The sequence below is a fragment of the Danio aesculapii genome, chromosome 1 (genome assembly GCF_903798145.1).
Source record: "Danio aesculapii chromosome 1, fDanAes4.1, whole genome shotgun sequence".
NCBI classification, from domain to species: Eukaryota; Metazoa; Chordata; class Actinopteri; order Cypriniformes; family Danionidae; genus Danio; species Danio aesculapii.
In genome coordinates, this window is record NC_079435.1 from 44,970,388 (window position 1) to 44,983,874 (window position 13,487).

At 36.8% G+C, this 13,487-nt stretch overlaps 1 protein-coding gene across 1 annotated transcript in view; it reads left to right on the forward strand.

Annotated features, from left to right (window-relative positions):
• The first annotated feature begins 1,417 nt into the window (after positions 1-1,417).
• LOC130231672 (zeta-sarcoglycan) overlaps positions 1,418-13,487 on the forward strand; it is a 482,284-nt gene continuing 470,214 nt past the window's right edge. The window contains exon 1 of the mRNA XM_056461045.1: positions 1,418-2,044. Within this exon, the coding sequence (XP_056317020.1) occupies positions 2,006-2,044 (39 nt within the window). The 5' untranslated portion in view covers positions 1,418-2,005. The remainder of the gene's footprint in view (positions 2,045-13,487) is intronic.

Below are 13,487 nucleotides of genomic sequence, written 5' to 3' on the forward strand. Positions count from 1 at the left end.
TTCATTTATTGGGTTTTACTGTGCTCAAATTGCTTCATTCACTCAAATGGATTTAGTTCACAGTACTCATTGGGATTTTTTCACTTAAATAGTTTGTTGCAATCGGTTTTCTCAAATGGGTTTGAGTTACCTTAACTTTTTGGGTTTTACAGTGTAGTTACATTCTTTGGACAAATTAAAGCCATAATCGTTTTTTATTTTTATTTTTTTATTATTATTTTTTTTTTTCAAATACATGCTTCCATGAACCTCCGAAAATCTCTAACATATACTGAAAAAAGTGTTACTCTAATACATTTTACTTGCAAGTACAAATCATGATGAATAAATAGATCAATATATAATATATCAATAGATAAATTAAAGTATACAAACAGCAAGTGACACGTTGAATTATGAAGTATAAGAAAGTATATAGAAATATAAGACAAGTATATAAAAATATATGACAATATATTTACATTCAAACACACATACACAAACACATATCACACATATGATACATTAAATGAATAAATATTTTACATATATGAAGAGTTTAGAAGCAAACACCTCTAAGAGGCATCTGAATTTTCCTCTAAAAATTGTGTTTTTCTCAGACCCCCATTTATGTTCAGCTATTTCACTTTATGAACATTTTAGGATTTTATGAACATAACATATTCTTTTGCACTACGAGTAAAATTACTGAAACTACACAACAGTCTGAAAAAATGCTAGTTTTAGATGAAAATTTCAGATGGCACTTTTTGCATCTAAACTCTTCATATATTTTGTCATATCACTGTAAAATAAATATCCTTGATCACTTTAAAATATAATTCTTCATATTATAATTTATTATTATAATAAATTATGATTTAAACACTTTAAATATTTATATAATAAAAATAATTATTGACAAATATAAAGTTTGAAATATGCAAAGACCTGCAAAAGAAAATCTACGTTATGTTATTACTAACACTTTTGGAGTGAATATTCTGCATTGATGTGTTCACTTTAGAAATTGTGTAAGTGCACAAGTCAACAGCATGCACTTGAGATGCAACACACACGCATGCGAATTAAAACTTAAATAGCATTGCGGATCAGCTCAGCATGCGGGCGAGATCTCTCTCTCTCTCTCTCTCTCTCTCTCTCTCTCTCTCTCTCTCTCTCTCTCTCTCTCTCTCTCTCTCTCTCTCTCTCTCGTGGCTCTAGGACCCAGGAGAATAACTAGCAGGATAGTTTTTTTTTTTTTTTTGAGTGATGAAAAGAACCTCCTCTTATCTTCACGCAGTAGTCTAAAGACACTGTGCAAGTCACCTGGCTATTCTGGATAGTCACCGCGCCGCAACAAACAGAAAAAAAATCACCCACAATCCACTCGAGGAAGATCTTCCCCCCTTTTTCTCTTCCATCCCTCCCTCCTCAGACTCCCTCTCCCAGACACAGAGTCCGTATTCAGAGCTCCGGGACTCGGCTGGATGAGCGCGTTTGGATACGGGAGGTTTCTGGAGATCACCAAGTAGGGCAGCAGCGGAGTGCGCCCGCCCGCCCGCCTGGTTTAATCAAACCGTCAATCAATCAGTCAGTCAATCAACCAATCAGCCGGATCACAGCAAGGAGCTGACTGTCTCGTTCTTATCCGCCTGCTTCAGAATATTTAAATATAGCGCAAAAGGTTGATTTGAAACACTGAACAGCCGGGGCTGCTGCAAATCGCGCGCTCTCGTCGCTCTCAATGACAACACGGTCTCACACTGACGGAAACACTTCTGCCTTCGGAGAGAGAGAAAGAAAACCGCGGAGTCTGTTTATGTCACGTTACTGCTCTTGGGACACTCTGAGTGACTAGTTAGATTTCATTTAGGCTATTGAACAGTTGAGGCTGTCGCTGGAGTCGTGATCAGCGGGAATGAGACTGAGGGAATCCGCCGCGGCTCGGAGAACTGGGCTGGCTCTCGCTCGGGAACTACAAGGCTAGATATACAACTTTTGTATTTGACTTTTATCTTCCGAAATGGAGCGATCGGCATCGCTGGACATCGAAGCGCTGAAGGTGAGTCGCTGATGTGACGTGTTGCTGTTTGCAGCGTATAGAGAGAGTGTGTGTGTGTGTGTGTTTGGGGCTCAGTGCGGTGGTGGTGGTGGGGTGCTGGATTTTGTGCGTGGGGTGCATTTCAATAACCCTCGTTCAAGTTGCAGCCATTAAAGGCATAGCTGCCGGTGTCTGGGGCTGCTTCTAAAGCATTATCATCACCTGTCAAGGCACAAACAGTTCGCGTATTTCGGTGAAAAAAACATGTATGCAGTATGGATTCTGCAAAAACCGGTCTTTCCCCGTTCTACCCCTCCCTCGACCGTCACTCTGAGCATTTCTATCGCATGCATGCTCACACATTTATATGCAATGGTGTTTTTTTGGAATAACTTTTTTAACTCGTGAGCATTCGTGGGCGTCTTGGTACTCAATGTTCATGTGTGTTTTCACGAGAGAACAGAAGTCCCGCTGAGGGATTGTGTGTTTCAGCACCGCTGGCAGTGGACAGCTCCACAGTTCAGACTGGAGAACAGCTGTATGAAAGATTTGTGTGACGGTGCTGCACTGTAAAATGTTATATTTAGGGTAGCAACAGCGGCTGCCAGAACTTTGCTTCAGCGATGACGTTAGAAGCACGATAGCATGTTTTTTTGATTGTTGTTTGTTACATTTCCTAACTGTGTTGATCATTATATTATGCAATACTAATATCTCTTGGTGATGTATAAGTGTATTCAGTACTGTAATATGCAAAGCTAGAAGCACGTGTGGTACAACTGAAGGTCACATGGTGACTTATAGTTGGTCATTCCAGCAGCTGTAAGTACAGAACACAAAACCCCATCATGTATTACACTAAAATAATGCAAAAAACTTTTAATAAATAAAACACACACTCAATAGACCATATTTGATAACAAATAACAAATCAAAAAATTTTTTATATAACATAAACAAATGTAGTTTCTGTTTAAATACAATATTTCAAAGTGTTTACCTTTTATTGATTTTATTTTATTTCAAATATGCACATTGCTTTGTTAAATAAGAATGAGTTTTTAAAGGTAAGTCACCATTTTTACTTATCAAAAGAATAAAAAAGTGTTTTTTGTTCTTAGTTATCCTTGTCTTTTAAAACCTTTTTGTTGTTTCCTTCAGAAGCAGTGAAAAAATTTAAGGGTTTTTCTAAAAACTTTGATTTAAAACACAAGAAATACAATAATAAATGAGCAAACTTTTAATTCGTTGGTTTGAACCCAAATGCCAGCTGTGATGGTCTTTTCCCCTTACATCTGAGTGAAATATTTGACTTCTTAAAAAATACAAATAAAAGCAACATATAAACAATAAAATTAAATAATAAATATTAATTAATAACAAATGTAAAATAAATAATAATGGGTTGACTTCAATAAGGTTTTATACAATGGAATACCTACTAACATATTTACAGTATATTTACACGTATTACCCAACCTGTTTTACTACAAGAGATATTATGATCCTTTATATTCTTAGACTTGAAACCTGTATATCTACAACTTTCCGCACTGTCAATACTTTAGAAATGTAAAACTTTTTTTTCTTTTTCTTTCAGTAAATAATTATCTTGATGTTGTGTGGTTCTGTCTGTATTTCTCTTTTTGTACTCCCATAAAACAGAAAAAAGGAGACTGTGAACAAATCTGCTGAATAGATCTGGCATCAGACCTCCATGTGTGTTTCCATTTGATTGGTGTCTGTTATTAAGAGATTTGTTTCTCTCCCTATGATTCACTTGCTTTTGTATGTATTTGACTAATTATATAATTTACTAAATACATAACTAATTACTAATTACATAATCACTAATAATTCACTTGCTTTTGTATTACTGTTGTATTCGGTCCAGAATTTGTGATTTCATAGGATCAGTGTTTCTTATATTCAGATAATGTGTCAATACACTGTGCCTTTGGTCAATAGGGAAACCAACCTCCCTGGTTCAAAAGCTTTCAAGTTATCAGAGTATATTATTATTGTTGTTATTATTATTATTATTATTATTATTATTATTATTATTGTTGTTGTTGTTGTCTAGCTTTTATGTTACTTATTGTGCATAGAGTAACATTTTCTGACTATTTATTGCAAAGATGATTGATTGATTGATTGATTGATTGATTGACTGAGTTGTTACTTTAAAAATGTATTAATATGAATTTGAGCAGCATTGATAATAACATTGCATTGATTGAATCAGCATATCTGAATTTTAGACACAGAGCTTTTGTAGCAGTGTCTCTTCTGAAGAGTGAGACTGTCACACTCGCATTAGTGCTCATGTAATTCTCTCTAATTAATTAAGTGGGGTGCTCATAATGGACAACATGCACTTTCTGTATAATTGCTTTATGGGCTGTTTGTAATTGCACATTCTTCTTGTTATTACTTTTCTAATGAATGACGATAACATGTTGTAAACGTGTTCCACGAACTGTGTGAAGTATCATCCGTAACCCCTTTTCATCAGACAACAGGACACGAGTCGATTTGAAGATAGAGCAGTCAATAAAAACTGTGGTGATGAGGCAACACAGGTCTCTGTCCTTAACAGGGTTGTTCGGCGATAGTTTTAATTAAACTGGCATCTCTGGTTTGCCTCTTATCTGGAGGCGTATGTGTCCTATGAATTCAAACGCTGATGAAATGCCTTTCTTAATCTCTTGGAGTGTCATTTCAATTTACTGCCAATCCTTTAGCACCTCTGTGAAAGTTCCTTCAGAGGGACTAGAAAAAAAAATGTTTTGGTTTAGACTGCAAACTTTGATGACAGATTTAAAACACATGCTAGAAATAGATGAATAAGTGTGCTGACTTTCACATCATTAGATTTAAAGGAACAGGTGTCTGGAAAAGTGAAAGTTGGCATGAAACTGAATTTGTGATCCTATTTTCTTTCCTATTGTGATGGAGTGCAGCTGCTTCTCAAATGAGAGAAAAAAGAAAGACAGCAGTTGACTGTTTGGAATTGACTGGACCATTGTTGTTCGCTATTGGTTGATTTCATGTGATTGACATGTCATCCTGCCCACATGCAAGTAAATATTATCAGGGAAGAGAACAGTGGGAGAATTTGTTTTGATTAAAAAAGAATAATTATATAATTATTCTTATAATAACAATCGCCTATCCAAGTTTTAGGAACAACAAATAGTAACTTGACTTCTAGTTGATCATTTGGTATCAGAAGTGGATAATATGAAAGACAAAGGCCTATAGATAGTGCTTATTTTACCATAATAAAATATGATCATGCCTTGATTTTTAACTACTTAATTACAGTAAGGTCTGACTTCCCTTTAACAAAAGTCTTGTCACTTAACAGAAATAATGTACAGTTTAGAATATAAAGTCATGGTGCAGTGGAAAATGAATTAATCTTGTGTATGACTGGCGACACGGTGGAGCAGTGGGTAGCACGTTCACCTCACAGCAAGAAGGTTGCTGGTTCGAGCCTCGGCTGGGTCAGTTGGCATTTCTGTGTGGCGTTTGCATGTTCTCCCATGTTCACGTGGGGTTCATCCCTCCAGTTCGCATGCTCCAGTTTCCCCACAGGTCCAAAGACATGTGTTACAGGTGAATTGGGCATGCTAAAATTGACCATAGTGTGTGAATAAGTGTTTATGGATGTTTCCAAATGATGGAGTGCAGCTGGAAGGGCATCCGCTGCATAAAAACAAATGCTGGATAAGTTGGCATTTCATTCCGCTGTGGCGACCCCACATTAATAAAGGGAATAAGCCGTAAAGAAAATAAATGAATGAATGTATGACTCCCATGAGCTTGGACGACTGCATCCATATATCTCTGCAATGACTCAAACAACTTATAATAAAGTCTTCTGGAATGTCAAAGAAAGCGTTCTTTGCAGGACTCCCTGCAGTTCATCAAGATTCTTTGGATTACCCTAGGTATACTCAACAATGTTTATGTCTGGTGACTGGGCTGGCCAATCCTGGAGCACCTTGACCTTCTTTGCTTATAGGAACTTTGATGTGGAGGCTGAAGTATGACTATATATATATATATATATATATATATATATATATATATATATATACAGTACATATGCATAAACAAATCATTCATAATAAATACAGCAATACTCCATAGAAAGAAGAATTTAGAATTCATGGATTATTTTATTTTGTTTATTTTGTGTCTTTGTACCAAGGTAAAACATTATTTAAAAAAGTGCATACAGATATTTAAAATAAATATTATAAAAAAACTAATAAAATTGTTTTCTAACAGCAAAATTCTTATATTTTTTTCTTGCCATCAAATGAAATAATTTTAATTTTTTTTAAATAAATAAATACCACAAAGAAACAGCAAATAATAATAAATTAAACATATTTTTAAACCAGAAACCAAAACTTTTTATTCTTATTTTATTGGGGGGTAAAACATACTCTTAATGTTTTTTTTTTTTTTTTTTTTTTTTTTTTATATTTGAAGAATCTTTAGTTGAAATATTCCCAGTGAAATATCCTTATTCCCAGTGAACATTCACCATTACATCATTTACATTACAAACACTCAACCATAGAGGCCGAATCCATCTTATTTGTCAACCAAGAAAAAGGACAGTTTGCTGTTGGTGTTCAATGTCAGCACTCCCGCTGATCCTGGACCGGCCAGTAAAAGCTGCGGTGAGCAACAGACCCACTCAATAGCACTAATAGCATCACAAATGGCGGTAATCCATCTTCTCTTAGGTTTGCTGTGCTGGTCCAAGTTTGAGTGGCAGATGAAGGCCCCATCGGTGTCCTGATCCCCTCAGTAGACTCTGCTTACGCTTTGAGTATCGGGGTCCTTGCCAAGCGTTCATTCCCATTGCCCCCCACACCCTCCCACCTCCATCCATTTTACACTTAATTAACTCTGCCAGTGGGAAAGGGCAGTCCGATTACAACACAACTCTCAGTAACAGCAGTATCAAATGATTAATATATATTATGGCTGAAGGACGACAGGAATAAAAGAGTTGTGTTGAACATTTCCCCTAGATAGCCTTGAGTGTGTAGCTGGAAAGAAAGAAGGCACTTCAGTGTATCTTCCGAACAGGTGATGTTAAGAAAAGGTTAACATCGCCAAGGATGGTGTTGGCGATTAACTGGTTGGCTACTTCATTATTAGCCAGATATTGTTCGGACATTCAAATCTATTGTTTTGATGTCTTTTCGATTTAGCATGCTTCCTCTTGTATTACAAAGAAGAAAATGTACTCGGCATTAATTGCGGTTTAATTTACACTATAAATCACTGACCTTAATTTATTACTGCACACATTATAATTCCAATTGCAATATCAGAAAGGCTCGGCTAATTGCAAGCATTGTTTTATCAATAGGTGGCCATGGTAACTGAAGCTCTCGTGGTTGGCACATTGGTCTGTTTGCTTGAGAAAGCATCTTTGCATAGATTAAAGCATGTGATTTTTTTTTTGGTGGAGAGGGTCCTCACGACAATACTCTCCAGTTACACAATACCTTGAGAACAGTGAGAATGTTTTAGTTTGAATGATACATGCTATAAAGCCCACCAAACTAAGTTTTCAGTTGAGGCTGTAAAAACAGTGGACGCCTATACTGTACATTATTAAGTTATTACTTGAGGTATAGAATACAATACAATACAATACAGTTTTCATCTATGGGACATTCTACCAAAAACATACATTTTCACTTATAAAAAATGTGACTGGCCCTGACTTAAGCTTGTCATCCTCAAAAAACAAATCATACAAAACAAGCATAAAATCACATCATTCAATGATGGAATGCATCCTTGATCACTGTTAGCTTCTCCATCAAATGATGTCAATTCCGAGTCATAGGCTTAAATGTGTATTGCATGCATTTTATGTTAAATTTAATGCAAATGTGACAGGACAGACAGAAATGTAAATTTATTCGTATTATACATTTGTAGTATTTATTTGTAGAATTTATTTATAATGTCATGTTTTTAATCATTTTTATGTGAATATAACAACTTAAACTTGCTATTTCTTAAGTTTTTAAAGTTTTAAAGTAACAACTTTTAAAGCTGTAGGTTCAATTGGGCTGAGGAAAAGGATAAGGCTGGGACCAGACGTGAGTTTCTGCAGATGTTGTGTGATTTAGACATGAAACTAAAAGGACAGTTGCTGTTTAATTTTATTGTTGATTCCTAATATGAATTTCTGAATGTTGAGATGGCTGCCGATTGAAATGACTTGCCTTAAAGGGACTTTATTAAGTTTATTTTAAGGAAGGGACTTTGATGTACACTTGTTGAGAGACCCAAAAGCTTCCTTCATCGTTTTAGTGCACAGCTAAACATTCATTTTGTTCATTTATCTTCAGCTTAGTCCCTTCAGCTTAGTATCGTCGCCACAGCGGAATGAACCACCAACTAATGCAGCATATGTTTTACACTGTGGATGCCCTTCCAGCTGCAACCCAGCACCGGGAAACATCCATATACACTCATTCACCCACATACACTACAGTCAGTTTAGTTTATTCAATTCATCTATAGCACATGTCTTTGGACTGTGTGGGAGAATGCCAACATGGGGAGAACAGGCAAACTCAACACAGAAATGCCAAATAGCCCAGCCAAGACTCAAATCAGCGACTATCTTGCTGTGAGGTGACAGTGGTAACCACTGAGTTACCGTGTTACCCCACAGCTAAACATTTAAACATTATTAAAATTGAAAGTGAGAAAAGTCACACATCTCGTGAATCACATTGTCAATGATCCTTTGCGTTTTCTCCAGTAAAGAAGAGCGAAAGGGGAGTTATTTTGCAGTGATCTCCAACTGTGAAGCTACAGCTGGACAGTGACAAGATAATAGCAGCTTTGAATGGTCCCGAAAAAGTGCTAGGAAGCGAGAGGGCAAAGAAAGAGAGAGAAATGCCCACTTGAAGTTCAAGGCTGATGGGCCACATCATGAGCCAAATGAAGCGAGTGGCACGGTGAGATGGGCCAAACACCCGCTTTTAAAACCAGCGGCATTGCAGAGCGACAGGAGATACTTTAGGCCAAGCGTTTCTTTCCATCCTTCAGTTTCTGCTCTTCATTTGAAACTTCAATTCAATTATATCTCTCATTCTCTTCCCTCAAACTCTCAGTAACTGGCAGTCTCTCCACCTTTCGCTTCTCGGCTTGAATACTCGGTGACCCTTCCTCGTCTCTTTCGCTTTGCTTTCTCGACTCTACATCTGCCTTGACCCCTCTAGAGAGCATACACTATTAGCACTGGTCTTCGGTCATTTCCATTTCAAATAATTAACTAAGGGAATGACTAAGATACATATCAAAATGCAGGGTGCCAATGCAATTAACCTGCACATTCAGACAGCAAATTCACTCTGCTCTTTTTTTTAGGTTGCTTCTGAGCTTCATAGACCATGCATACATAGCACTTTTTAAACGATTCACATTAATCTTTTTAACCTCCTGTCAATGGATCTGTCAGTCAAGTCAGGGCTTTTGTCAATATTTTTTATAATACATAGAATTTTTCATTCATAAAAGGAGAGCAAAGAGTTAATTGAAGCCATTTAACAATATTTATTAAGCAGTTATTGAAAGTGATGTTAAATTGATGTTTAATTTGACCTAAGCTGTTAATGATATAGGATATAGCAGGCCTGTAGCCAGCCTAGTGAAAGGGGTAGTTCTTTTTTTTTTTCTTCTCAAAAGTCAACCTTTTTGCAGTTATTTGACTAGGTTTAAATACTGCATTTTAGTGAGATTTTAAGCATACTTTTTTTTTTTTTGCTGGATTAACTTGTCGGATGGTCACTCTTTTTGAGTTACCAAAAACATGTTTTAAAGATTTAGAATAAAAAAATAGAAAAGGCTACTTATTTTTATTCTACTTCATGAAATTTCTCCAGGGGAAAATAACAATCTGTTAAAGTATTGCACTTAAACCTTTAAGAGTACTTTATTTGAAATTTTAACAGATTTGTGTGTGTTGAGGATCAGTTAACACAACGTCAGCTCCTGTGAGCTTTAATTGTTGGAAAAACTACATAATTTAGATCTTTTGTCAGATAATTTCATCTTCTGAGTTTAAAACAATATTTGGGGTAGGATCAAAATCAGTGACGTAGCACGAATCTGCCAATGGAGTGATAACACGTCGGTTTTTCAATGTTATTCATAGCTGACTTTTCTTATCCAATGAGAAGACCCGGCTTCTTAATTATTCATGAGAGCACGTGCTTTCTGAAGGCAAGGCAGACCTGCCAAGCTGTGAGACCCAATGACTGGGTGAGACCGCATCTGCATGCGGCAAGCAGTATTTAGCCTTTTATGAAGGATCGTAATTTTATGTTTCTTTCCATGATTCAATGGGTTTGTTGCATGTGTTTCCCTGCGGTGCTGTCAGGGCTGATATAAAAAAGCTGTTAGTTTGAGGTAAACATTTTTGTCGGGAGAGCTGTATGAGAATTGGAGAATGACGACCTTTGTTTTTTTTATCAGTTGAGTTTGTTACCATTCAGACACATCACCTATACCGGCAGCAAGCTCTCAGCAACTCTCACATGGTCACTCACTGAAGCTAAGCAGGGCTGCACCTGGTCAGTACCTGGATGGGAGACCAGATGGTAAAGCTAGGTTGCTGCTGGAAGTGGGGTTAGTGAGGGCAGCAGGGGGCGCTCAACCTGTGGTCTGTGTGGGTCCTAACGCCCCAGTAAAGTGAAGTCACACTTTACTGCTTTATGCTATAATATACTATACTATATACTATACTATACTATACTAAACTATACTATACTGCTGTCTTCCAGATGAGATGTTAAACCGAGGTCCTGACTCTCTGTGGACATTAAAAATCCCAGGATGTCTTTTGTAAAAAAAGTAGGGGTTTAACCCTGGCATCCTGGCCAAATTTTCCCACTAACCTCTGTCCATCATGGCCTCTAACAATCCCCATATCAAAATTGGCTTCATTCCTCTCTCTTCTCTCCAGCAATCAGCTGGTGTGTAGTGTGCGGTCTGGCGCAATATGGCTGCTGTCTCATCATCCAGGTAGATGCTGCACACTGGTGGCGGATGAGGAGATTCCCTCAATGTGTAAAGCGCTTTAAGTGTCCAGAAAGCACTATATAAATGTAAAGCTGTGTCTTTTATCAGTTGAGTTCATTACCAATCCGACAAATCGCCTATATCCGTGCTGCTCAGGGCTTAATTTGTGCCGGAACATGCCGGACACCCCCGCCCTGCTAACTTTCGTCCACGACACCCCTCCGCCATCCACCGCACCCCCCCTCTTGCTGCTCACTTTCGTACGCGACACCTTTCTATCTTCGGGTAACATGTCAGATCCGTTACCCCTGTTCTGGGACCTCCAGATCCTCCAGATTACCAGCAGAGTTATTGATTAAAATAGATAGGGCAAGAAACCTGCTGCACTGCTATCCATTGTGTCTGCATTCAGACCTGGAATTGAGGAGGAGAGAAAACCTCCTCATTTATAGTGTTTACATTATTATCTTTATAATGATATAACAAATTGTGGTTATGTGTATTTGAAATTACGAATAAAATATGCAGCAAGGCATTAAATTAGTTTATTTATTTGCATTTTAACTTTGTAAACTAAAACAGCATGTGTCTCCTCATGGTTTGTTTCTCATTTTGTGAGCCAACTGACAACAGTTGTTTGCTCCCCTCTTTTTCCCCTGCTCTGTTGGCCACGCCCACTCTTCCCTCTGCTCGCAGCACTCCACACCCATTATGAAGCATTTTTTAAAAAAAATTCTGAGCTAGACTTGAACCAAAAGAGGGGGGTTTCACTTTAAAAATGTGGCCTAATGTCATTTATTAGACAAATGACAAACTGGCCAACCCATTCAACAACCCCCCTTGGCTACGGGCCTGTTAATTAAATTATTTTCATTTTCATTTTTCATTATTTTCAAATCTCATCTAATAAGATACAATGTTTCATGTGAGACAAGACAACTAAAAAAGTACCAATTTACAAGTTTCAAACAAATGGCTGAAACAGAAACACCTCTAACCCACACACACTTACTCAAACTGTGCATACCTGGCCATCAACATATTGATACACTCCAAACTTTATGCATGGGTGTCTCTCCACTTGCATGCTGAAGAAAATAAACAAACATTAGCAGTCAATGGAATCGGTTTGGGGGCGTGGCCAGAGAAGCTCATTAATTATATTGAGAGGCTTATTGGTCATCTGTGTCAAATGCGCCTATTTGCATCTGCATAACACCTAATAAACAATCTGTAAACTTTTTGTGGTTTTATTGTGGTCTGTGCTATTTGCACTGCATTTCTGTGTATTTGCATGTGTTGTGACTATTTGCATCTGCATAACAATCTATAAATATAATCAAGAAAAAGAGACAAATGAAATAAAGTATTTCATCATTTCCCGAGCCTAACAGTATTCAAGTACAGTAACTTATTGAAGAAAATAAAAATAATTAAACAAAATTAATCATAATTAAGGTCACAAATGGTACAATTTCTTATACCTGAATGCTTTTAAAGTCATTATACAATTACAGGCATAAAAAAACGCATGCAAATGATAAATTATAATACAACCTCAACATTGCATATCCTCTGATGTGTCTATTATGAATAATCACATTGTGATATCAATGCTGAAATGATATATTGTACAGCCTTACTTGCACACATTTATTTGCTAAAAGTTCATTATATAGTTTCACATTTTATAATAAAAATGCAGTTTCATGCTAAATTAAATTTAAAACCACATTAATTGGTTGATCTAATATATTTATATGAGGATTGTGCACAAAAATGTCATAAAAAGCTATTGCTTTAAGCTCAAAGTTTATAATTCACATTCGTTTTCAAGCATAATATAATGTCCATTTAAAAATAATCTTTTAAGATTTATAATTCATAAGAAAACTGATATTTTTAGTACAAGTTTGATTATTATCACTGAAAATATACTTTAAGATAAATTGATACAAAACTGAAGAAACTTCATGGCTCATTCGGTTGTCACTGTAAATGTAAACACAAGCCTGTCAACACATCTGCAAAAATAAATGAATTCTTCCTTTAACGGTATTACCAAGCCTATCTGGTAGACATATATATTCAAAATGCAAGTGAAAGTCTGAGATTTAGGCCTACAATCGTACAAGAGGAGTTAATGCGCTGATGCAATTATCTCATCGAGGCCACTAGCATGCTGAGCGTGCCAAATTCACTCACTATTACACACAGTCATTACACACGGACTGTTGCTGTATTCGTCTGCTGTAAATTCACACATGGTTCCTCAGAGAGCTGTGAGGTGTTTACATTTCTGCAACTCTGCCATGACTCTTCATTACAATAACTCTCAACTCCACGTTTCAATGTTACTGTGCGCTGCCATGATGACAGTGCA